The sequence below is a fragment of the Ptychodera flava genome, chromosome 6 (genome assembly GCF_041260155.1).
Source record: "Ptychodera flava strain L36383 chromosome 6, AS_Pfla_20210202, whole genome shotgun sequence".
NCBI lineage: Eukaryota > Metazoa > Hemichordata > Enteropneusta > Ptychoderidae > Ptychodera > Ptychodera flava.
Genome location: NC_091933.1, coordinates 1,328,199 through 1,356,131, shown reverse-complemented (window position 1 = coordinate 1,356,131; position 27,933 = coordinate 1,328,199). Strand labels below are relative to the sequence as shown.

At 35.4% G+C, this 27,933-nt stretch overlaps 1 protein-coding gene across 1 annotated transcript; it reads left to right on the top strand.

Annotated features, from left to right (window-relative positions):
• The first annotated feature begins 164 nt into the window (after nt 1–164).
• Nucleotides 165–27,293, top strand: LOC139134544 (protein kinase C delta type-like). The gene is made up of 17 exons (XM_070701424.1): nt 165–393; nt 4,601–4,728; nt 6,770–6,969; nt 8,571–8,631; nt 11,745–11,901; nt 13,058–13,089; nt 13,687–13,772; nt 14,678–14,807; nt 18,333–18,430; nt 18,757–18,833; nt 20,644–20,815; nt 21,488–21,661; nt 22,922–23,013; nt 23,243–23,444; nt 24,000–24,188; nt 24,585–24,713; nt 25,737–27,293. Exons 2-17 carry the CDS (start codon nt 4,608–4,610, stop codon nt 25,878–25,880), a joined length of 2,064 nt encoding a protein of 687 aa, XP_070557525.1. The 5' UTR covers nt 165–393; nt 4,601–4,607; the 3' UTR covers nt 25,881–27,293.
• The last annotated feature ends 640 nt before the right edge of the window (nt 27,294–27,933 follow it).

Genomic DNA, 27,933 nt, shown 5'->3' with positions numbered 1-27,933 from the left:
CCAGAACAGTTGCACGCATTGTAACCCGATGGACCACAAGACGTTAAGGAAGTACTTAACATTTGTGGTCGGTTGAAGTAAATTGTCGATAAACTTTTTTTAACTATTTGTAAAGTTCAACTGTGACACCCCTATTTGATAACCCATATTATCATTGGGACTGTAACTCCCCCTGACCACACTACAGTCAACGACACCTGATCTGATCGCGACCGAGATCCGTGGGTGTTGGCCTCTAAAGATCTCACTGTCACACCGTACGTCACAACCGAATAGCATCATCAAAAGCAAGTTGTATCCCACATCTCTCTCCGTGTCTTATCAAAGGAAATTTTCGACCCAAGAGTGTTGGACGAGGTCTTAGTGCTAGCTTGACCAAGCCACCGCTGAAAGGTTAGTGACTACTTCTTGTTTACCCAGGAAGCATACCAATTTTGTGTGTGTGTGGCACAGGTCATTTCGCGAGACGCTGCGCGCTGCTCTGTCAAGCTATGACTACCGGAAACTTTGAATATTGGTATGGCCTATGTATGAAGTTACCTCCGATACATAATCAGTATCACTGTCAGTTGACCCTGTTCTGCTTGAATTTTGATTGAGTAAGCGAAATTGTTCTGTCCTAAAATACACAATACTGGACGAATTTCTCCGACTGAGAATGTCGGACCGCCGCGGCCTCTTCGAAGACAAGCATAGCAGCAGCCAGGGTATTGTGGACAGCAATTCGAAGAACATGTCAACTTTTTAATTGACTTGGTATTTCCGGGTTCAGAAAACTCGCTTTCAACAGATTCAAAAATTGTCCCAATACAGTACAAATCGGCTAATAAGCTGGAATATTCCCCACAGCACAGAAACATGATTTAACAAATTACATTTCTACCCTTTTTACGACCAAGACTGTTTACACGCAGTTGGAAGGGGATATCAAATGTTAGTATAGTGTTGTCTTTGACCTGAAGGGCGACGTTCATAGGAATAGATGTCTAAAAAACACGTCACGCAACTTAAACATTAACTTTGTTTTATTGTGGAAGTATGATAACTTTCTAGCACGGACTCATTGACAAGGGTTCAGTAGTGGACTCTCATTTGTCAACTCAATTTCTCAGAATATTATCAATTTCCGGTATACAATTACAAATAAACACATCAAGACTGATTCAGAGTTTTTATATAGAAACTTTTCATGGAACCAGCGCCACCATCTTGCAGTCGCCAATATTCTAAAGAAACACTTATTGTTAAGCCACAGGCCTGTAACAAGTCTGTCTGTCAGTGATTGTCAAATAATATTAAGTTGAAATATTTTAAAGTTTATTCAATGAAATTGCCCTCTTTTAAAAATTGTTTGAACTTAAAGTTTGAATTAAATATATGTAAAAGTCATGTTTATTATATTTAGAGGTTTTATAGGGGATTTGTATAGCTTTAATATATTATGCATCTTCTCTGGCAAGGATATCATTATTTGATACAGCGAAGAGTGGGTATATAATATTATATGCTTATTTTATTTTAAAACTACTGTTTTAAACAAACTTTATTACTATTTTTATGTTACTACTGTTGGTGTCATTTAATTTAAATATTGTTATGATGCTTTAATCCAGGGAAACACAGCTTCTACCATGAGTCACTTACAGTCTTCCTACAATTGATACATATCTGTGTGTATTTTACAAAGATCAACTTGGGGTCAGAATAAACAACCCTAGCATACCTAAGTGTGAGTCACTTTTCATGTGACTCACGTATACATATGTGTGTTTCAACAGGTGCTGAAATTTGTTATTTGGTACCCTTAGCATTTATACTTATTCATCATTAATTTTGTTATTATTGAAAGCTTTTTTGGTTTGAATGACAGCTCTACCCATCTAGATATTTAGATATGTATAGGATATGCATAAAAAACTGCAGGATATAGAACAATATAACTTCATGACTGTTGCTAGAGTAACTGTGAGAATATTGCAAATTAATGTTGACTTCCCTCCCCCATGGCAATAGGATCTAAGTTCTACATGTCATTTGATCAATGTGTCATATAGATTACCAGTACCCCATATGGCAATACAAAACTGGGCCCCTAATACCACAGGCGTTATGTGGACTGGGTAGTTTGTAAAAGTGTAGTTTATGCTGTGAGTTTATGCTACGTTCTGACATTCTGATATGTAGCCTTACCACCACCAAGGTTTGAAACAGACTTGTCTGGCCTGCAAATAGAACTGGGCATTTAGTAGGAAAATAAACACAAATCCTACAGTCCTACCTTGTTTGATGTGGAAGGCTCTCTACTGTTCAAAAAACACTCTCATGCCACGATAAAATGAAAACTTTAGGAGAAATCTGCCGTGTTTTGACAAACTTGGCGTTTCTGGTGTCCACTGTTGTAATAACGCAACAATCCATCATAAGAAGTTTACTTGCCCATTTTTCCAAATCAGTATTAGTAGTGCAAATTTCTGCACAAAAATATCCTAACTAACCATACCTTGCAACGTCCTTAGTTGCACTTGAATCTACCAGTAATTTGTTGTTGATGAACTGTTTAAGTTTCTGTGATGTTACAAAGGAAAATCTTGCTGTTTTAGAGAGGTCCATTGCTCATCCTGTGCACTCATCATGTACTAGTTACCTGCCAGTGTTTCAAAGCTGCAGATGACATTACGTGTATGGTCACATGACCAGGCACTTTTCCAAGACTATTTTCAAAGGGAAAGTATCTCAAAAAATAATGCCTGACATCATGTTACTTTTTTGATCCAGTGTTGATTAGACGTATCTATTTTCTTATCACGGGTGACATTCTAGCAAATCGCAACATGGAATGACCATGTGGTCATTCCATGATCAGGTTTTGTCAAATCATGGCACAATCTGCAATATTTAGTTTTGGGGGCAATATTTGCCGTTTTTGGTCAAAAAAATTTCAAATTTTGAAAATATTTTTCCTATAATCCCCTTGTCCAGTTGTTTTTGTATGCAGGTTCCAAGGGGTGACCTGACTTAGACTTGTTGAAATTTCGAAAAACTTGCATACTTATATTTTTTGACAATTTTTGCTGGTTTTGGTCAAACAAAACATTTGTCCTAACAGCTGAGCCATTGTTAAATATCTGTACTTTGGTAAACTTCGCTGGCAATGAATTATGCCACCAGCAGTCGCAGCTGGCACTGAATACAAATTAAACTTGGTGGGACTCTTCCTCATGCCATCCAAAAAACTCTATACATATTCAGTAATTTGCCTCTGATATTCAAATATGTACCATGTTAATTTAATGTTCTCTTAATTGACAAACCAACCAACACCTAGTTTCTAAATTATCTTTAATATCGCAGCAAAGCTGTATCGGCCAGGAGGTCACTTGTTGTACATGTCGTCTAGTCAATGTCTGTCTGTGATCTAAATACCACAGAATATTTTTTATTTAGTTCATTGACTGCATACACTCAGGAACTACTTGCTACTTTGATTCTCCTATTTACTGTCTGGCTTAGTGACACAAACTACATGTACTATATTTTGATATTTGTGATGATTGAATAGGAAATACTTTATTAGTTACATCACTGAAATGAATGCAATTCAAAATTTATAAAGCCAAATAGTCAGGTTGTTAAGCAGCTGTTGAAATGGAAATGTTTGCTGATCATTGCTGACTATATTTGTATACCATTCTTATATTTAGGAGGACATGTACTCTCCTAAATGTGTTATTTGTTGTGGCATTGCTTTTGGAATTGCTAGAAAACCATCCTCATTCACCCTTTCATTAAACTTGGCACAGCGCTGAGTTAAGGCTTTAGAATTCAAAAATCCACAATCAAAAGAAGTGACAATTAAGTCGGCTTAAGCATTCCAATCATAGAAAATAATGCATGCTGTGGTGTGTGATTAGGTACCGGTACTAGCCAATGTCACTTGGACCTTGAATCACACAATAAGATACTTCAAGTAGCATGAATCAATACACTTATCTGGTCAATCATGTGTGTAACCAATGAAGATTATACAGTAATGGACAACCAGATAATTGACAAGTTCAGGACTTCTGACCTATAAATTATAAAAGTATAACCTCTATTTTTTTCAAAAACTGCCTTGACATATATTACTTGAAGGGCAGTGGACAAAACCATATAGTAAATGTTACATGTAACTGATGTAAAGATTTATTGCTACATCCTGTACATAGGTCACAATAGTGTCAGATTTGAATTTCATCACAATAGGAAGGGTATACTATCAGGTCCTACTAAGATACTTTGTATTTCTCAATATGTACTATGTACTGTTGATAAAAACTTCAATATACAATCAGCAAATATGAAGGCTATACAACTCATTTGATTGATATAATTTGTATCAGATAAAACAATTATTATACAAGTTGTACATGTAGCTGTAGCTTAATACTGTGAAATATTTCAGCATTCAAGTGTTACAGAACATGACAAAGTGACTAGGTTACTTAACATTAGACAGCAGCTTGTGGGACTATGTGTTTTCCTGAAGTTTAACTTGTCAAGTGTGTATTTCATTTTAATTTATTCCTTCAAGGTCTTACATCACAGTGTTACATTTCAGAGACAAGATGGGTTTCATACGTGTGAAGCTACTCCAAGTTGAACCAGGAAGTAAAAAGATGGTAGACGATGGTGAGGCGTTTAACCCTTATTGTGCTGTCAACGTCAAGGAAGCTGTTGAAAGTCAAGGTTAGAAAACCCATGGTTTGTTTTAACAGCTCTTCTAGACACATATTGCACTTCATAAAGAATTCCTGGTTTTTCATACACCAAAGGAAAGTCCTTTTCATTACAAAAAGTGCTATTGAAATGGTCAGCTTTCATTGTAGTTTATCAAAGGGGAGATTCTTGAGAGTAGCATGCAATTGCATTCGTAGGTTGACAGGAAAAGCATAATAATAGATTATGTTTTATCTTTTCTTTGAAATTTGATGGCACTCCCGTTTCTAAGAAAAGGCTAGTGTGTTTACAAATATGTGCTTAATGGGGTCATTCATTGGTCAAACTGAGACTGACTACTCTGTCAGGCACTGCTTGGATTGAGTAGAGTGCTTGGCAAATATACTAATGGAGGGATATTATTTTAATAAAGTTGACAGTGTGAATATGTAGTTTAATAGTGTAAACAGCAAGGTAAATGTATCTTTCTAAACATGCACTCAGGTAGATTAAAAGTCTTTTTAGGTCAACTGTCATTACTATTGCATGTTTTTATAGACAGGTCAGGTAGCTCTTATTAAATTGATTTTCAGGGCACCGAGAAACTAACATTCACGGGTCATTGTCCTGCCATGTCAATGAAATTTAGTAACATCTAATATAACCAGCTTAGACCATTGACACTCACCATGTTTAAGCAAAATTTTAAGTGTGCTCAATCTGCCAAGTTAAGCGCAAGTATTATTACATTCTAGTATATGAGACATGGGAATGTGGTTAGAATGAGTTTTGGCTCAATACCAATTTCCCCTGACTTGGAAGGATGGGTTGATAGGAAAGAGCAGCCACTCCTTGTAAAAACTTGTTACAGTTACGTACACTGAAATAGACCATATACAGTCAATCTTTCTGGACTTTTGTCATTTTCCAAAGTATTGCCAAAGTGCATCTACATATAGGAAGACATCACACCTTCCCACACCATCCAGTTAAAATATAACAGTAATGAGGAGGAGTGCTTTATTTGACCTAAATCAAATGGAAACACCATTGTTATTTGTTGTGTTTAATCTGTACACGCCAGATCTATCAGGTCCGAGGTAGAGCTTTGCTAAATACTCTTTTTTAAATGCCTCAATATAAGTTCAAATCATTGAATTGATTTGAATAGGAACATCTGGAGAGATAGTGGGCCAAATTGTGAACGATGTAAGGACCTGTTTCCATAGTTACCTGGTCCAGTGAAGGTCTTCTAAGTTTTTGACATCAAAGTAGATGCTTAACATTAGATGTAAAATATCTATGCATGCACTGCTAGTTAAGTTTTGTTAAAATCTGTTTGATGCTGGTCAATAATGGTAAAACTGTTTGAAAATACCCTGTACGTAACTAAATGTCATATAGTGATAACTGTGAAGAGGCATGTAATAAAAATATTATTGCCTGAATTCATGGGTTTATGGTGCCCTTGCAACAGGAGACAATTTGCCCTCCTGGTGTAGGACAAATTGTCAGATCAAATCTGAGGTAAAAACTTCGCTGGTTATGTAAATGTACTCTGTATACATCAGGTCCATTAGGTCTGAGAGAAAGCTTTGATGGTTATGTAGATGTACTCTGTATACGTCAAGTCTGAGGTTAACTTTGCTTGTTATATAAAGTAAATGTACTTGTAAATGTAATGTAGTCTGTGGCATCACAAAGGGCACAGGTTTTGCTGTGGCTGTCTTCAGCCAGTCTGGCAAGGTACTGGTGGAGTTATACTTGGACAACTTTAATATTTACACATTACTTGTAACATGGTAATAGGAACACAAACAACTATATAGTGCCAATGAAAGGCGTGTCATATTTTAAACAGATGGGATCTGTGACAGCCGTTGATCCTTGTCACTGGAGACTGATTAGTTTTATACAAGGAAGTTGTAATGCTTGACTGCAATACTTCATAGTTTCACCACTTTCCAAGCCACAGTAATCTTTCAATAAATAGGAGACATCTACCACCTATTGTCACCATTATCACATTGAGTCATCTTTTGTGACTTTTGTTGTTGTTTACCTTTTTAAGGTCAAGTACAGCTATTACAGAAGAAGAAAACGATCTATCCAGAGTGGAACAAATGTTTTGATGCTCATGTTTATGAAGGGAGAGTTGTACAGCTAATTGTTATGAACAGACCTAATAAGATGTTAGCTGATGTAACCATTGGTGTAGAAGTCCTTGCTGAAAAAGCTAAAGGCAAAAATGACAGTATTGTCGGTATCTGGGTAAGTATAATGCAAGAGCAGAGAATTCTCTGGATATTCAACATTATAGTTTAACTCTTCGCTTCATCTATTTCCTTTTCTAAATTCAACAACAGTGTCCCAGATTTCTTGACACAGTTGTTACTCTTTTCATTTGCTAATCTAAAGGAAATAGGAGAGAGATGCATTGTGTCATCGGTGCTTTTGTTGAGACAAAAGTTGACAACTTCTCTCTTTGATGACAGTACTGATACAGACAGACTAAAAAGGCCATATGCATGACCCCTGTATGACATCAAATCCTGGTAGTTTCAATTGTATGGATCCAACCAGTTCGATTGAAAAACTATTAACAGTTAATGATATTCACTGAACTCACTTATAAATTGTTGTTAATACTCATTTTCAAGCAAAATTTTACATTTTTCCCAACTGCAAAATGCACAATGAGCTTTGAATGCTGTGTATAAATAACAATACCAGGATATAACATGGAATGGGGTCATGAAGTCATAGTTACCAGCTGATTTAAAAAAATTCAATTGTAGAGTTTTAGGGTTTAAAAAACGGCATAAATAAGATTTAAATATGTTATTTTAACAGAAACTGTCAATATTTGATCATGCAATTCATTGCCTCAATACAGGAAGATAATAACTGACAGTTTAGCTGAAATCTCTCTTCTAAAATCGACCTTAAATGACCCTCACATAGGCCAAAACTCAAACAGTAAATTTTTTTGTGTAAAATACCTATCAAATATATGGTATATGTCACATTCATATTATTGTGGCAATTATTAGGAAATCAAGTTTTTGTGGCACACCTGCCAAATAATGACATATGCTGATACAAAGTTATTGTCCTGGTGTTATAAATTGTACATGGATCTGGCAAAATTGACAAAAAGTGAGAAGTTTACATGTCAATTACCCACTAAAGTACAATTTGCAAAAATGGAATTTTCATCACAGGAGTATAGTTGTAGTTATGTTCTGCACGCAGTCAATGAACTGTGTGTGACAGTATGGTGAACTCCTCATACCATTAGAAATAGTGGTAAAGTGATGGATTCTCAAGATTACGCCCCAAACCAACCCTTTTGTATCAAATCTGTTGATCTATCTATAATTTCAGAGTCAAACATTGTCCGTTGGCATCAAATCAGAATTAGGATAAATATATTACAAACAGACAATGCCACTTTAAAAATTAATCGCCTGAATTTTTCTAGGTTGTATCAACACTAAGATATCCCTGAAAACAAACACAAATACCCAGTTTGTATATTTAAATAGTATAGATCCTTTCTAAAGGTAATTCGTCAGCTTGACAAATTAGACAAAATTAGATGTTAGGTATGAACAGCTACCATCCTGGTCTTGTGATTCTAATCATGTATCTTCCACAGGTTTTATGAATCTATAAAGAAGATGATTCTGTCATGTCTGTGCTACTTCAAGTATTTGATGTCATCTTTTTGTGAAATACTTGAAAGATTACCTAAAACAGTGTGAAAGGCAAGCTAGTTCCCATGGGTAAATTTTACAAAGGACATTGTCAGAAGAAAACATGAGGTGCTTCACTCTTAAATATCTCCTTGACATTTGATTTTCTTTCAGTTGGATTTGCAGCCAACTGGTCGTCTTCTTGTACAAGTCAGGCATTTCAGTGAAGATGGAGGTATGTAATCAGGAATATTTATGTTGTTTTGAAATTCTGTAAAACTTTGTTAGCTATAAAGTTTAATCAACTAAGAATTTTTTTCATAATCTGCTTCCTATACGTCTGTGAAAATTGCTTTATCTAAGTCGTCTTTCTACCAGGCTTCAAAGACAAAGCATAGAAATAGATACAACTTGGGAGAAAGAGGATTAGAAATCACAGACACTGAAGCTGAACTTTGTTGAATGGAATACAACCTACCATTTCGAAAAATTTGAAAACAGTCTGGTGAACAAAACCTACTAGTATTTTGTTTTATTGATATGACTCAATAGATTACCAATAAATTCTCCATGGTTCTTTTCAATGCAAAAGAATTACTTACTGATTGATGGTACATGACGAATGAAACACATAAATGAACTGAGAAAACTTTGGAAATAAGTCATAGGCTTGGTATACAAATATAATCAAACTGTGTGACAAGATAAAATTACTTAGGGAGTTCAAGGGTTTGAAAATTCAATTCTCCGTCTACATGATAAGATAACTTGTGGTATAACAAACTCCCAGAATTGTAAATTCATGCAAGAAATTTCTTTTTTTCGTATACAACATGAGAATCCTTATACAGAGACAAATTTGCAAATCCTCAGAAAGAAACTTATTGACTATGCATCAACATGTACTTTGAAAGCATCTTGCATGAATTGCCTGCTGCTATATGTGCTGGTACATGTGCCCTAAAACATACACAGAATTCATCATCAACTTGCTGCACCATCAAAGCAATGATAGTGTGGAACATTTTAACCATGGTGCATTCAATTTCATGGGTCAAAAGTTACAGTGGTTATCTGACCAATTCTTTGAATATTGAGATACTTTTGTTTATTGTCCTGCCAACTCAGTAAAAAGCAGTGAACAATCATAACCTATAATCAGCATACTGGTCTTATGTACAAGAATGTTATGTACTTGTGCTCAGCTTGACAGTTTTAGCTCCATAAAAAACCACCTCACACTTGTTAAATATGTCACTGGACGTGGACTGTGATACAGACATTCCGGAATTTTCACTGACTTGTAGGATAATGATCCATAAAGGGCCTTTGAAGTTGTATGTTACATGTATGTAATATGTTAGGATTGCTCCTAGTGGCCCCTCAATGTGCTGTGTCCAGTTTTGCAATTATAATTCATGTCTGCTGGATAATAGACAAATGAGAGAGTGAACTTGATGTTTCCTGAAAGTTTGAACATTTGACTTTATTTTTCAATCAGAAGATTGCTTGATCTGTTAAGTATGACTATAAAGTATTTCACACCTCCCCTTATAGTGATAGTGAGACAGGGCCTATGTTTGTATAATGTTGTGAGTTTTAACTTGGAGGAGAACCATTTCTGTTTTGTTTATGGTCCACTGTCCTTGTTTTATATAGAAATAAGCTTAGCTATTTCTTTCTATGTGGTCAACTACCACAACCTGTGTTTTATTTGGTACAAGGCCTGGCAGAAAACACAGTTGACATGAAGTGCTATTCATAAATTGCAGATTTTACCAGCTGCAAGACTTTTTTGGTCAAACTGTGATTGTTACCACTTTCTACAAAGTTATTCCAATGGACACATTATGAGGAAAGACCTTTCATTGGTCCATAAAATGAAAGTTACTAGGCATCTTGAAAATCAGTGCAATTTCAGCAACTGTGCAGGGTTACAACATCATGAGTATGACAGGCAGAGTATAACATATCTATGTTAGCTGAACATGTTTTGTAGATTATATGTACATGACTCTGTATTTTTACATGTTAACTGTTCAGCTGACAAAAATCTTTTGAACTGTTGGTTCCAAATCATCTGTGGAGGCTTATTAAGAATACTACAAAACAGTAACTAACGGATGGTGATTACCCAGGTAATTTTAGTATCCTGATCATCTCTCAGAAATATAATCTGTAATGATATTAATTTCTGAATTAGCACTTTCATTCATCTTCAGTACTGTAAGTATCGGTTGTTTTATAAGCCTTAATTATAAGTAGGCTCCAACTGTGTTTATATCCATGATACAAAAATGACTGGCAAGTTTGTAGTTCAACACTCAAACAAATATTGAAACAGTCATACATTTTACAGTGAGTACGAGCACTCTTATTTATGAACTATCCTGCCAGCAAATATGACAGTTCTATTAAGAAAACATTGTGTGGGGTTTTACTTCATTATCCATGTATTTGTTGAGTAATATCCTGGGTTACACGCAATGACAATTTAATTAGTAATATTACCCTTTATCAGATTTTTACTCTCACATCATGTAGGTGTATTAGGTGATACTACTTGACACAGTTTGTTGGTCAAATACACAACTCTACCAGGCTGTATTGCAAAAGTTCCACTCATGAGCCATGGTACTGGCAACATATAAAACGATCACTATTTTTCCACGTCTAATGTAGATGTGAACAGTCCATATTTGACCTCTGAACCCTGAAATTATGAGTTGACTGTGTGAAGTTAAGGAAAAAGTATAGTTTCAAGGCACAACTAACAGAGTCCGATGTCTCATGAAAATCATTTCCTATTTTGAACAGACTCTGAATGAGTGTTATCAAACTGATTGATACTATTCTAGGGTGATCACAAGAATTAAAGCGCATGCAATAACACATTAACATTGGCACTGCGTTTCCAACTATGACATTTTGTCATCTCAATAAAATTTACACTGATATGGAACTACTGTATTGAAGAAAACCATTATTCAAGCTCATTAATCAAATTCATATTGAAAGTTTTGTTTTGGAATCCAATTTTAGAATGTTTCAATGAAGTTTGACATTTGTTGTTCACTGAAAGTGACACTTTTGTTGATAGGGTATTATTATGGCAACACTTTGTATTCTATACATATACATTTTGTGCCAAGCAGAGGATTTTGAGAGAAATATGGTATGATATTCCAGGTTTTCACCAAGAACTTCAATTGAGTACTTTCAATGATATAACCTCTTTAGAAACATTGTTGTACAGGTTGTAACATTTGAGAGAAAATTCTCATCGTTTGTCTTTAATCATTCAATATCTTTTAGAATTAATGGCAGGATTATTTTGTATCACTTCAGATGAACAGATGTCAGAACCAACAGTAATCACAGGTGGCCTTGCCCGGCGACGTGGTGCCATGCGCCAAGCCAGAGTCCATGAACGTAGGGGACACAAATTTCAGGCGAAATTCTTCAGACAACCAGCATACTGTTCCTTTTGCAGTGAATTCTTATGGTGAGGAATCTTTTCTCTTTGTATTGGTTTGAATTAATATATAATTTAGGACTGAATTCCAGGAAAGAGCTGAGGCTCAGTTCTCTTTTGGCAAGTAGTTATCTTTCCAATATTATGAAAAGGCAATATACTGTTAATTTTATTCACAGTTTGAAAGTAGGGATCAATTAAAATTCCAGAATGATGACAGCCAGTAATGCTGTCAGATCATTGTACAACTAATGCTGCTGGCTTATATTAAACAGCCTGTTATAGTCACTAACTGACTGGCTGATGCTGGTCATCAGCCTGTCAGAGTCACTAACTGACTGGCTGATGCTAGTCCTAGGCCTGTGAGAGTCACTGACTGGCTGATGCTAGTCATCAGCCTGTGAGAGTCACTTACTGACAGGTTGATGCTTGTTCTTAGCCTGTGAAAGTCACTAATTGACTGGTTGATGCTAGTTGAATCATGCCTCAGCTGAATCATTTTGAACGCCTCATGCCTTATAAGCTGCAAATATGACAAATTCAAATTTAGAGATACCAATATACAGTATGAATTATTTTATTCAAAAATAAACTCTATATATGGTATTTTGACAACTGATGTACATGAATGGATATACTGGTATAAAATACACCCTCGTAAACTTATCAAGTCCAACAGAATTTTTTAAGTGGTAGTTTGAACTGAAAGCTAATTCATATAGACTTGCTGTCAGTATAATTCAAAAAACCTATAAGGTGTGGTAACAACAATTGCAGTGGCAAAGTAAGATTATAATGCACTCCAGAAATTTTTGCTGAAAGGCCAATGTTTTGGTTGATGTGAACTTGGCATTAAATGTTCAATGGTCTGCAAGTTATTCTGTAGATCCTAAATTTCCACATTACAAACTTCAGTAAATTTCCAGTAACCTTTTGCTATGCATGCATTTCTGGCTTTATACCTTTAATCACTGTGCCTGTGTTTTGAAGTGTGTGATCAGCACAACCTATTCTATGCAAAGCTTTGACAATTGTCACCAAATGGTTCAGCAAGAAATGTGGCCACTTTATGGAGACTGAACTACTCATATATTATTTAAGTGGAAGTCAATGAGAGTTTTAGACAAGAATGTATGTGTATGTAATGATGTAAGAATCAGTAAAATGCTACTACATTTTCTTGCAGGGGTTTTGGGAAACAAGGTTATCAGTGTAAAGGTGAGTAATGTGTTTAGTTTACTTCGATAAGGGGGTGTAGTGTGAAATCTGCAGGTTTATCATGAACAATTACATCATAGAGATTCCCATTGATTCAGATGTTTCAAGGTTAACTGTGTACAAGTTACCATGGATAGCGTAGCAATGTAGACAAATACATGTAGACAAGTGTAGGATAAATTGTAACAGTCACAACAAACACAGCACACTGAGTTTGTCACAACAAGGCAATGTGCCTTGTAAACTAAATTTTTTCCCTTGTTAGAGTATTTCTATATGTCACTCTGTCAGTGTGAATATTTCCAATAAGGTTTCGGCAAGCATCAACCTACTGTTTTCATTTAATCTGACGTGTAAAGCACAATGAGATAGACTTTTTTTTTTTGCACTGTACATATATACCACACACTACCATGGCTGGTATTTTGTACAGTTGTATCTTTTCATAAAAACATGTTTGAAACAGTGGCTTGCTGTTTGTCATTAATAGAAAGGTGGTATGTTTCCAGCAACTTTCACTTGACTAATGACTACAATTACTAACATGTATGTAGTGGAAGAGATTGGAAATCTGTTTTTGAATTGTTTTTCATTCAGACTGTACAATGGCTGTACATAAGAAGTGTCATGAGAAAATACTCACTAAATGTCCTGGTTCAGGAGTTGAAACACTGGAAACAAGGGTATGTCCAATGTCATATTAATATTGTATTATTTATAGCATGGAAGGGAAAGAGTGATAAAATGTTTTTGCTCATTGTTTGAACTCAAGTAAGCAACCTTTGTGAATATTGTCCCATCTTTCAACTTTACCCTGGCTGACTAGATGACCTCTATCGTAGAAGAGCTGTACAACAGAGTGATATCTTGCTCTACTTTTGATCTTTGAGCTTCAATTTAGTGTTCAGATGGATGAGTTTGTCAGTTTCCAACATCTAAATTTTGAAGTATGCCTACCACTAACAGACAAGAAGCAGTTCTATTAATACCAGAAGTCAGCAGGTTTAAAGCAAGTTACAATTTCATAACACAGCAACATACCTGTAGCTAATCCTAACCATAGGATGCCATGATTTACCAGCTCCATTTTCACTATTAACCCTTTCCCTGCCAGACAGTATCACTTCCCCATCAGCCAACTCATTAAAAAGGGGTATTGAGCCAAAACCATACGTATTTCCACCCATTTGGCTTGGTCTGTTCCAATAGCTTTAGTCCATAAAAATCATTTTTACAGTGTCTGTGATTTCAGGGGCCTTCAAATGTTCAATTTTTTGTTCAAATGCACCAAATGGGACATATTGTGCTTCACTAGTTTTAACAAACTTGACCTGATGGTGAAATATGAACTTGGCAGGAAAAGGGTTAAACTTTACCATTGACAATGAGTTATGGCACCTTTTGAGATTATTCAAAGATAGGCCTTTGAAGATGTTCAAACTCTAACTCTTGGAAATCAGTTACATGAGCAGTTTATATGTAAGCTAAAAACCAAATTTTTGTGTGTGTGGTTTTATTAATATCACTGAATTCTCTTTATATTTCAATTTTGCAATTACATATACGATTGATTTGTAAACTTTTTCAGAGACTCAAAGAACGTTTCAAGATTGACATGCCACATCGATTCAAAGTAACACAATATATGAGTCCCACTTTCTGTGATCACTGTGGTACCTTGCTGTATGGATTGTTCAGACAGGGTCTTAAGTGTGAAGGTATGTATCAATATTGCAAATAATGCTGCACTATATATTTTTTATTCAGTCTCTGTCGTTTTATTTTAATATAGGCGAGATTTCTAAGAAAGGCTCCTTACATCCACTTTAACAATATATATAATATATATATATATATATATATATATATATATATATATATATATATATATATATATATATATATATATATATATATATATATATATATATATATATATATATAGAAGAAACTTGGGTTGAAACACACTACCACACCTGGTTGTTAGGTTCCAAACGTATTTATTATACCTCAAACACAACTTGAGGTATAATAAATACGTTTGGAACCTAACAACCAGGTGTGGTAGTGTGTTTCAACCCAAGTTTCTTCTATCTTCACCCCATTCCACGCTCCACTGGGGATCACCTGAATTCCTACAGTTTCTTATATATATATATATATATATATATATATATATATATATATATATATATATTTTTTAAAAACCATCTCCTGTTGATTGACCAATCAGAGTGCTCAATTCAGTGGTTTTATCTACTCATAAAGCCTTGGTCACCAAATTCCAGAAACGAATGACAGCGCCGTAGTAAAGTACTGTCCAATCAAAGTGAACATGTCATATTCTGTAGACATCTGGTACGTTTTAATATTCAAATTTGGTAACACAGCGGAAACCAGCTGCAACACAAACTCTGCTGTGCCCTAGGGCATTTATGTATTACATTGGAAGGCTATTTCACAAATAAAAGTTTAATTCATATCCTAAACATGTTACATTGACAAAGGGGACGGTTGATGTAAACACATTGAAAACAAAAATATATCAGTTAGGGGCGATAGTTTTTAAGTCGGATAAAACCCTCATACTCGGGCTCTTCTGGTATATAAAGTCCAACCCTACGATAAAATGTCTCGGCCTGCGGCCTCGACATTTTATCATTGGGTTGGACTTTATATACCAGAAGAGCCCTCGTACTCGGGCTTTATCCTATATATATATAAGGGATGCTTGAGATTTGATTTTACAATGTCATCTCTACAACGTTGTTTCGTGAGTCGCAAAACTCACTCATCAGGAGACTAGACTGGAGTGAATCTACATTGGCTAAATATCGCTTGGTTACACAGGTGGTGGAATTTTTGTTGAGATTGACAGTTGTTGCATAACAATATATTGTTGCTGCTATGAATGTTCATGTTTACGGAGAGGACTGATTTACTTCGATGGATATACCGGGAGTTACTAGTTATTGCATAACAATGTCTTGCTTCTGTGACGGCATGATGACACAAGTTCATTTCTTTTATTGAGTGTGGAACATTCTGGATGGCGGATGATGATAAATTTTTCTGTTAAACAAAGGTTGCACAAAGGTGTTTAACAGAAAAATTTATTATCATCCGCCATCCAGAATGTTCCACACTCAATAAAAGAAATGAACTTGTGTCATCATGCCGTCACAGAAGCAAGACATTGTTATGCAATAACTAGTAACTCCCGGTATATCCATCGAAGTAAATCAGTCCTCTCCGTAAACATGAATATTCATAGCAGCAGCAATATATTGTTATGCAACAACTGTCAATCTCAACCAAAATTCCACCACCTGTGTAACCAGCGATGTTTAGCCAATGTAGATTCACTCCAGTCTAGTCTCCTGATGAGTGAGTTTCGCGACTCACGAAACAACGTTGTAGAGATGACATTGTAAAATCAATTCTCCAGCATCCCCTATATATCTCGCTCTACTTTTGTATTGAGCACTTTGTATCGGACAAATACAACCGCATACTTCGTATATATATATATATATATATATATATATATATATATATATATATATATATACATTTGTCTGAAATTGTTTACATGGCTCTGTTCTGTTACTTTATTCCCAATTTTCTACAATTTACCTGTGTTCACATTCACCTCCATTTACTTTGTGGCAGTATGAGCCAGTATGGCATACTGAAAGATGTTTCAGCTCCTGTGTCCAGAGGCAGGAGAATGGTATTCTGCTGTCCATCTATCTCTTTATTTGTCTGTTAATTTCTGATGTGGGGATGTATCATGACCAATTAATCAGCAAGGTTTATATAGAGCCAAAATCCAAAAACAGTTGTTTTGCTCTGTGACGCTCAATGGCTAAACCACACTGTGTGCTCTGCAGAACATGTCCATTTTCAGTTTTCTTTTGAAAGTTTCGAAGTTTTGGGGATTCTCTGATGTTGAGTGGTAGTGTTCCTTAGTTTAGGTGCAGTGTATGAAAATGCATGGTGTTGTAGGTTGTATATGTTATAAGTTTCTTGATTAACGAATGGAATGTACAAGCTGGAGTACACCGGTAGTGCTGGTGGAGTAGATGACTGGTGTACACAGGAGTCTAGTTGTGAATTACAATAGTCAAGTGTGACTGTCAAAGTTGCATGTATTAAGGTGTTGCATGCATAATTAGTGATGTACCTAGCGTCTTGTTGATCCAATCCGGTGGAGATGGCTGTAGATTGAGTACTTCATGTGCTGACTGAAAATGTGATTATTGTCAAACGATATTGCAAGCAGATGAGAGGAGTACGATGGAAGTAGAGCCAGTGTTAACACTGTTGACTGGAGCAGGTATACAGTTAAACTTGGTAAAGTTTGGAGTGAATCAGAAGAACTTCTGTTTTCTTGTTGTTGAGCTGGAGTTTATTGTCATGATGTAATATAATATTCAACCATGTAATCCTCAGAATTCTGCAAAATAAGCTAAAATGTGAAAGTGATAAAAAATAGAAAAAAAATGTCAAAATAGTGGCCAGCCTGTATTGCTATTTGATTAATGTTTAGCTTAGGTGGATTTTAGCAGAGATTTGTTCATTTTTTGGTGGACATGTACTGTTTCATTGTTTTTGTGAATTTTTAGGACTGCTGTCAGCAGTGCTAAGCTATCAAATATATGATTGTGTGTCATTGCTTATCAAAGTTTTTGACATAATATTTTAATTATGCTGATGAAATAATTTTTGGTTTGTACCATTAATTATGTTCAAGAAACATTAATTGTTGTATCTACAAGCATGGAGGGAGTAGAGATCTGACGACTGACAATTTAAAATGTTTTATTGAGCAGAAGTACATCTATTAGTTGCTCACATGAAATAAAATATCTGAAATACTTTGAAAAGATAGTGACTTTGTCCCTATAAGCGGCATGTTTTGTGTGTTACAAAAGCTGATTACATATTCCTAACATCTTGTAATAGGATCTTTCAATACCAGTGGTTTATATTTGACCTTAAAATTATGCACTGATTTTAGAAAACTGATAAAAAGTAATGGCAATTCAGAGAAGATGGCAATCCAATAGTCCAGTGAATTTAAACTTCTAAAGATCAAACATTTATCACTTTCACTCTTGTGGTCTGAGTGAGGATCTAACAATTTCTCCATGCTTATAAAAAAATTCAGATTGATGGAATGTGTTTCCATGCTTTCTAATTTCATTATCAATGCTTGTTTGATTGTTGTTCCTTTCCAGTGTGCAATGTCAATGTTCACCACAAGTGCAAAAAGAAAGTACCAAATCTGTGCGGAGTTAATCAGAGACTTTTGGCTGAGGCCATGGAGGCAGTCGATGTAAGAATTATTTGATTACTTTGATTTCAAAATGTAAACGACTCTGTGACACCACATTGTACCAAAACCTGTACATTGTACAAATCAACATGCTCAGTGGAAGAACATAGCTCAATAAAATAGATCTATAGAAATAAATGAATGTATTTTAATGGTTAGGTAAGGAATTTTTGACACAATCGTGTTATCTTTGGTCGATAACACTCGCCATTGCTAAAATCTGGCAAATATTACATTATCTGCCGACCCCAACTTTTTCCAGATCACACACAGCATTTCAGTGAATAATTACACAATTGTCTTCATTGTTGATAATTGTTTCACAGAGACAAAGATCCAGTATGAGATCAAGTACAACACAGGAAGCGGATGATGATGATGATTCAGATTACGATGATGAAAGGTAATACTCGGTCAATTAATAAGATATCTGGAACTTTGAGTTATTTTTTGTCATCCAGTCTTTAAAAGAGGGAATTCTGACTGCTGCTATTTAAAGTACTACTACAGGGCCTCCTTGGTTCAATAGACCATGTTCCGAACCGCGCGTGACATTCCGAGATATCGCGAGAATATGTGGTTCGCAGTGGACGCGTTCTCGCAACACAGGACAAACTGCGTAAAACAGGACAAGTCGCTAATTACGTTAAACACTGCATAAAATACATGAAGTTGCAACCTTTGCTCTGTTCTGCACTTTTTCTAGTTCCATACAAAGTTTGACTTGTATTACTAAGCTGGAAACCTGTTTCTACGGGCATGTATTAAAGTCTCGCGAGATCTCGCAATCAGCGGAAAATCGTCTATTGGTCTCAGTGAAAACTAGCCTGTGTTAGACTACTACTACAGGGTTCAATTGGTCTCAGTGAAAACTAGCCTGTGTTAGACTACTACTACAGGGTTCAATTGGTCTCAGTGAAAACTAGCCTGTGTTAGACTACTACGACAGGGTTCAATTGGTCTCAGTGAAACTAGCCTGTCTTAGACTGCTACTACAGGGTTCAATTGGTCTCAGTGAAAACTAGCCTGTCTTAGACTGCTACTACAGGGTTCAATTGGTCTCAGTGAAAACTAGCCTGTGTTAGACTACTACTACAGGGTTCAATTGGTCTCAGTGAAAACTAGCCTGTCTTAGACTACTACAACAGGGTTCAATTGGTCTCAGTGAAAACTAGCCTGTGTTAGACTACTACTACAGGGTTCAATTGGTCTCAGTGAAAACTAGCCTGTCTTAGACTGCTACTACAGGGTTCAATTGGTCTCAGTGAAAACTAGCCTGTGTTAGACTACTACAACAGGGTTCAATTGGTCTCAGTGAAAACTAGCCTGTCTTAGACTACTACTACAGGGTTCAATTGGTCTCTGTTAAAAAGTAGCCTGTCTTAGACTACTACTATAGGGTTTAATTGGTCTCAGTGAAAACTAGCCTGTGTTAGACTACTACTACAGGGTTCAATTGGTCTCAGTGAAAACTAGCCTGTGTTAGACTACTACTACAGGGTTCAATTGGTCTCAGTGAAAACTAGCCTGTCTTAGACTACTACTACAGGGTTCAATTGGTCTCAGTGAAAACTAGCCTGTGTTAGACTACTACTACAGGGTTCAATTGGTCTCAGTGAAAACTAGCCTGTCTTAGACTGCTACTACAGGGTTCAATTGGTCTCAGTGAAAACTAGCCTGTCTTAGACTGCTACTACAGGGTTCAATTGGTCTCAGTGAAAACTACATGTAGCCTGTGTTAAACTACCTGTACTACTACAGGGTTCAATTGGTCTCAGTGAAAACTAGCCTGTGTTAGACTACTACGACAGGGTTCAATTGGTCTCAGTGATGGAAGGGCCCACTTTGTAGCAGCAACCAAGCCTTCCTAGACTGATATATATACAAAAACATTCCTAAATGCAGGATTCATAAAGCAGTGTTTGAATTGGCTTGCTCAGAACTTATCAAAAAATAAACCTCTTTTTAAGACCAGTAAGCTTAAGTGCCATGATAGATTTCCGTAAAGTTTGCATGAAAGTGAGCATTGAAGGTGATTTTTCATTATTATCCCATGTCAATTTGCTATATGATGCTTCTTGTGAAATATGTGGTATAAATGTTTCACATACATGCTAGTAAAGCATTTCATTCACTGTATAGAAAACATTGAAGTTTTGACACAAAATATGTTACCCATTCATGTCAATATGTCTTGTTATCACTTTTTTCAGAGGTGTATATGAACCAATGTGGGAAGCTGTGGCACCACCCCTTCCAACACGCACTACCAGTTTGATGGGCAAGGGCCCTGCACCACCTCCCCCTCAACCTCAAGACGTGAGACGTTACTGTGAAAAAGACTTCCATTTCCTCAAAGTTCTTGGAAAAGGCAGCTTTGGCAAAGTATGTTATGTAGTATTTGCTGAGTAATTTTAATAATTTTGTAGCATAATTAGCATTATGGTGTGTAGTCAGAGCTATCAGTGGATGTGAAATAGGGTGTTTTAATGTTGGCAAACATTTTCATTTTCATCACAAAGCTTAATTTATTCATGAGAGTATTTAACTTGCATCTTTGAATGATACAGAAAGGTACAGATGATATAAAGTGTTCATCTACACATTAGAGTATTGCTTATATTTCCTACCAGTTCAGTTGTAAACACGTTATAAGATATCATTGTAAGATCAAAGGTGAAAACTTCTTGATGTGTAAAACTACCTTACAGCCTCCCTGAATCTATATCTTCTCTATGATCATTCTGATCATGTCCACAACTATTTCATTGATTCAGAGATGCTGAGCACAGGGTTTTGAAATGCTCATTCATGAAGATCACTAATTACAAAACTTTTGTGTAATCACGCCAAAACTTTTTCTGTTATTTGGTTGGATTAATGTTTTTGTGTCCACAATTGCAGAAAAAAAGGGGAGTAGCCAGTTGTTGCTGAAATGTGAGTGAAATCTAGTCAAGTGTCATGAAAATCACTCCATCTAAGAACAATTATTAAAATGGAATGACTTTAATGAACACTATTTTTGATCACTGAATTCATTCTTCTACCTTTTGGCAGGTGTTGCTTGCTGAGTTGAAAGGAACTGACAAATATTACGCCATCAAAACACTGAAAAAAGATGTTGTACTGGAGGATGATGACATTGAATGTACAATGATTGAGAGAAGAGTTTTAGCATTGGCCTGGCAACATCCATTTCTAGCTCATCTCTTTTGTACTTTTCAAACCAAGGTAAGTTTTGAACCCTTTGTGCTGCTTTATAATCACATCAATAGTGAAATTTAATTTTGTTGACAAAGGTCTTGGACAGAAAGTTTGTTTCAGCACATTTACCAGACGATAGAAGTTGAAGCCAAGGCAATTCGTCACGTATTTGGTTTAATTGACCCAGTACTAAAATGGTATGATCTTGAAATTCAGTGGATGACTGCAGTCCTCGTGCAGTATGCACACTTTTGTATCTTCTGTGTTCTGAAATCGACAGACTAATTCCACCACCCATTTAAGTATTTTATGTTTAATGTAAGTTGGATTGTTGGAGCTTTGACTGGAACAGCCAGAGCAAAAACACCATTTTCCTTGGGCAGTTACAAGCATATCTGACATTGGAAGTGAGCTGCTTGCATGCTTCATTCAAAATGTGAAGTTGTTGAGAAATCTTGTGAAAAATTATCCACTGTCCTTTGCAATGTGACCCGCACCGCCTGACCTGTCCTTTTAATGTCTTTAATCAAACCTGATTTGAAATGATTTTCCAAAGAGTGTCACAAATCAATCTTTGTGGCAGAGAGGTTTGATCTGTGGTGTATCTACACATGGTTTACAGACAGGGAAGTTTAGTTCTAGCCAGCTGAAGACTATTGTCAGAGACCTTCAATTGGAATATATGATAATTATCTAGTATACTTTTCATTATGTGTTCATGAGCAGAGATTAAAGTACAAAATGTTGTCAAATCCTGAGCTATTAATTAAACATTTTTCAGTTTCTGTCATACACAAATTAGGGAGCTCTTCTGACTAACTCATTTTCTTCCATGTCAGTTTTTGCACAATTACAAAATTTTTATGTTGCCAATGATTGCATGCCTACTTTTTTAACTTTGAAAGTACCATTAACACAATTACTAATAATGCATGAAAGTAGTTGAGACTTCTGAAGTCAAACTTTTACTTTGAAAATTGAAGTTCTGTGATTGCATATTTATTGCCTTTCATAAGAAATTTACTTTGTCATGTAATTGTGTGTGTAATCATAACTTATAATGTAAAAAAGTAAAAATTTCTTCAATTTGCTTTGATCCTTTGTAAAATCAATGAGATCAAGTCCCAGGTGTTCCCTTGAGAGATATTCATATTTTTAGATCGATTAGCCAGTAATTGATATCTTTGTTGGAATTTTGCCTTGTGTAGGTCAGTGTGCAATTGATTTAATGCAATTCTTTTTTATGAGTTCAGTAATGAAATATTGTTGTGCTTCCTTCCTTCACAGGAGCATTTATATTTTGTAATGGAATATTTGAATGGTGGTGACTTGATGTTTCATATTCAACACAGTGGAAGATTTGATGAAAAAAGGGCCAGGTAAGTTGACACTTTCCATTTGATATAGATGTTTTTCTTCCTTTCTGTTAAATTGTTCCTCACTTTCAGTCCAGTATGAAGTCTACAATGGGTACTTACACTTATTGGTTCTGTCAGGTTCAGTAGTGCATCAAGTTCTTGAATACATTGATGTGATCAATACGAACTGATGTAAAATGTTGATAGTAGGCTATTATAACGAGATCATTTCTTCTGTTGGAATTTGTAGATTTTATGGAGCTGAAATAGTCTGCGGCTTACAATTCTTGCACAGACGTGGTATCATTTATAGAGATCTTAAACTTGACAACGTTTTGTTGGATAAAGATGGACACATTAAAATTGCTGACTTTGGTATGTGTAAAGAAAATATTGTCGGTGAGAAAAAAGCGAGCACCTTCTGTGGTACACCTGACTACATCGCACCAGAGGTTTGTAGTTTTTATTTAATGTTTGCTTTAATGATGCATATACTTGCCATCAAGTTGTTACTCTCAATTTAAGGTAGTATGCGCCTCGAAAGTGAAAGACTTAAAGTTCTGCTCAAAGTATCCTTAAGGAATCTTTCAACCATTCTCTTTCAAAATCAACAATAAAATTGGGGGTCACCATGCAAATTTTTGTACTAGAGAAACAAATTACCCAAGATTCACGGATATTTGAAATTCAAAATGGCCACCATCCCTGCTTTTACTCTAAAGAGAAAATAAAATTTTCTTTCTCCTAGGGTTTCAAAATGAGGCCGTACAAGTGGTAGATCAGAAAAGAATCGGAAAAGTTTGAGAGCCCAAATGTCTGTCCCTGAGTCGCATTCTGAATGTGCATTTCAGAGCTCAGGGCTCTTACCATACTGCCCTGTGTGGGAGAAAGTATACTCAACATACATTGACCAGTAGAGGTCATATGCAAATGTTATGTCACTTGTTGTCAGGTGGGAGATTAGGGCCATAGACACTTTTCAATTTACCCTCCCTTTGTTTTGACAGATTTTGAGGGGATTAAAGTACAATGCTTCAGTAGACTGGTGGTCCTTTGGAGTTCTTCTCTATGAAATGTTGATCGGTCAGTCTCCATTCCATGGCGAAGATGAAGACGCTTTGTTTGAATCTATTTGCAATGATACACCAGTTTATCCAAGATGGCTACCTAAAGATGCTGCTTCCTGTCTATCTCTGGTAAGTGTTTCTAATTCTGGTGTTCTTTCTACTTTGTCCGTGTCAAAAGTGTAGGTCGTTATTTGATGTCATTTTACCAAGAGATCTTCAAGATATTATCAGGAAAGTCCATATAACACATCACAGAATGTGTGAAATCTAATTATTTGAGTCTCATAAACAATTTTTGTCACAAAGTGTAACCCAGACATTATCATCTTGACACTCATTGTACTATCAGACAGCTTATGCTGTTGGCTTGACAGGTGTGTGACCACTTGTTATCTCGTTGTCAACAATTTATCACGTTTATGATGTTCGATGCATTATTTTTGGAAAAAACCAACATATTTACACCATGCAGTTGTAATGCCAAGCAAGCTGACCATAACTTTCTATAATCATCTTTGTCTTCAGTTGTTTGACCCAAATCCTAGCAACAGACTTGGAGTCAGAAGTGACATTCGCCAACATCAGTTCTTCAGATCAATTGATTGGGACAAACTGGAAAGAAGAGAGATTAACCCACCATTTAAACCAAAACTGGTAAATTTTGCTATATTCCTAAATTTATGGACCCCAAACTCACCGTACACATGTTGTAGTTGATTGTATGATTCTAGCAGTTTGATTTAAACATTATGTATGAAGCAATCATACCATGAAGTGTATATTGAGTTGTTGATCAATATTTTACCTGCTTCCCCCAAAAGGTTGTTAAATTTGCAATATTACGTACCGAACACATAACCAAAAAAGCCAGGATGTAAAGCCATGAAGGGGTGATGACGGTGGCCTTTGTTTGCCATTGCATTCTTGTTAAAGATTTTTATGCCCAAAGTCTCTTAAGCCATAATGATTAATTGTCCTTAGAGTAAAAAGGACATCAAAGTTAATAAAACAACGATGATTTCAGAAAATTTCTGTCTGTAGAAATCTACTAAATATGTAGTCTGTTAGTTTTGTTTGCTGAATGATTTTGAATGTGAAACCATAGAGAAAACATCAACACAAACTGACATTTCAGCACATTTACCATTTCCATGGTAACCAGGGGTTTTAGACATCTTTCTGATTTACTGCTACAAAGTTACTGTAGTACTTTTTGCCATATTTAGAAAGAATTCAGATATTTTGTACTCAGACTCTGAAGTTTTGAAGATTTTCTCTGATCAGCACATATTAGGTAGCTCACCACATAGGACAGGTGTTTGAAGAGAATATCAAAAATCTCACAAATGAAAATTCAATAGTGAAAAAAGACTTGCAAAACGTGAATGAGATAGGTACCAGTACATACTGTACAGAGAACAGGGCTAGCGCATCATTAAGTATGTCCAATAGTGAAAAAAGACTTGCAAAATGTGAATGAGATAGGTACCAGTACATACTGTACAGAGAACAGGGCTAGCGCATCATTAAGTATGTCCAATTAAGCTTAGCAGAATTAAGCATGGCAGTATATCTATTTGTCTGTACATAAACCACCTTTGTAAATATTTGCACAATTGTCATGTTATTTGATTTGCCTAGTCCTAATATTTTCTTTACTTTCTTTTCTTATCATAGAAGTCTGGCAAAGACGCAAGTAACTTTGATCCTGAGTTTACCATGGAAAAAGTAGCCTTGACTCCAACGGATAAAAGACTTTTAGATTCTATCAATCAAATCCAATTTAAAGGATTTTCTTTTACAAATCCACAGATGATGTAATTAGTTGCTGAACTTTACAGTCGCCATGGCAACTCATAATGTAATTAGTTGCCGAAGTGTCTTGAAATGAATTATTCAGTCACCATGGCAACTTATGATTATATTGTCCCTCAAAGTTGCCGACATGAAAACTCTGAATGTTGAACTGTTATGACTTTTAAGCCAGTATTACTCTAGCAATTTAGAGATATCAATTAAAATCATGAAAAATAATTTAGCACTAGAAATTCTACAATATTAATATTTATTGTGGTGTTGTAACAGACTCCTTTGGAATATTTTTTTACTAAATCACAGTCACTCACTGTAGCAATTCACAAGAATTATGGAAACACAGTCACTCATTGTAGCAATTCACAACAATTACAGACTATACAACAGGAAATATTTTACCAGCAGATTTGTCAGACTTTTGCCGCACAGTGCCTTCTCTTTTTTTATAAATCATGGATTATGATAAAACCATAGAAAACAATTTCATTAATGCAAGTGATAGTTGTTGGTTCTGGAGAACTTAAGCTGTCAATTATTTCTCTCTGAATGCTTGACTGTGTCATTGAGGTAGTAGATATTTGTGGTATCACAAACAACTACCCATACATACATGTATTGGTTTATAGAAATTTCAATGAAGTTTATAACACTGGCCTTATAGTGTATGCTCTTTCTATCAAAATAAAATGATTTGGATTCCCTTTGATAGGGAAGGTATTTCGTGTAAATTAACATGATAATATATGTTTTTAAGTTCTACAAAGTTAGTATTTTTCCTTTATTAGGCTTCATCTCAGTCTATTAGGTTGTCATATTGTCACAGTTTTCTGTTTTCAATGTATACAGACTTATTTATGATTGATGTTTTTGAGAATTTGTTTTTATGTAATCAATATGTCATAGGTTTGTTTTTCTTTATGATATTAATGATTTGTAATTTTGTGCTCTTTTTTGTGTCATAAAATTTGAACAACTTGTAATTTTTGAAGTTCTACTCATTGAAGAAAGGCAAGAAGTGTTGGACTATGCAAATTCTGCTTATTTTACTTATTGAACTGTTTTTTGATATATCTGTACAGGATGAACCTTTGAGGATGTTTCTATAATGTCTTGAAATTCATTGTCGTTCTATCTTCCCAAGTGTCTTGTCAGTGGCTGTACTCAGATCATCTACTTTTTTAAAAGCAATAATGCATGGAGAATACATCAGCCGCTGTCAGAAAAATGTAAAAGATGCAGAATATTTATGTTACCATGGTGATCAGAATATGCTGATATCTAAGAAGAATAAACAAGTATGTATCAGGGTAAACTGCATTGATGACTAGTGTAATAGTTTTAGTTTTTTTCTGATGACATACATGTAAGTATGCTTGTGTAAAGCAGAGACAGATTAATAAATCAAGAAGAAACAATGTATAGTTCATATTAGCTTGCTTGAGAAGAGTTACTGCAATCACTTATGCAAAATTTTTGAATTATTTGTAAATGTGTCAAAGATATGTATGTATGTATGGATGTATGTGTATGGTATGTATATGTACGCATTTGATTGTCCATGGCAAAAGCTATATATTTATGACAGTGGCATTTGGTTTGTAAATGCTTCATTGGCGCAAAGACAGTAGAGGCAAGAGCTACATTCTATGATTGGTGTTACATTGGATTTGTTTAATTAATGAGCTTACCGTATTATTACATTATTGGGATAAAAGAAGTGAAAATGGCCAAAAAACAAGCAGTACGTTTTGCTCAGAAACAACTGATCACATTGCTTTCTGATATCTGGTTTTCTTATATATTGGAGTATGGTGATTTTCAACCTTGCAATTTACTTTAGTTGAATCGATGTGTAGTGAATAATGGTTAGAAAATTGTGTACGTAGATAGAAACAACTTGCCAAACACTTTTCAAAGTTATTGCGCTGGTCCCTATTGATGGTCTCATTCAAAATTGCTTAAATGATGACAATTACTAGCTGCTGTTGTGTTTTAGGATGTTGTAGCTGTTATCTCTGGTTGAGAAATGTTATCCTCAGGAAACACTCGCCAAAGCTGT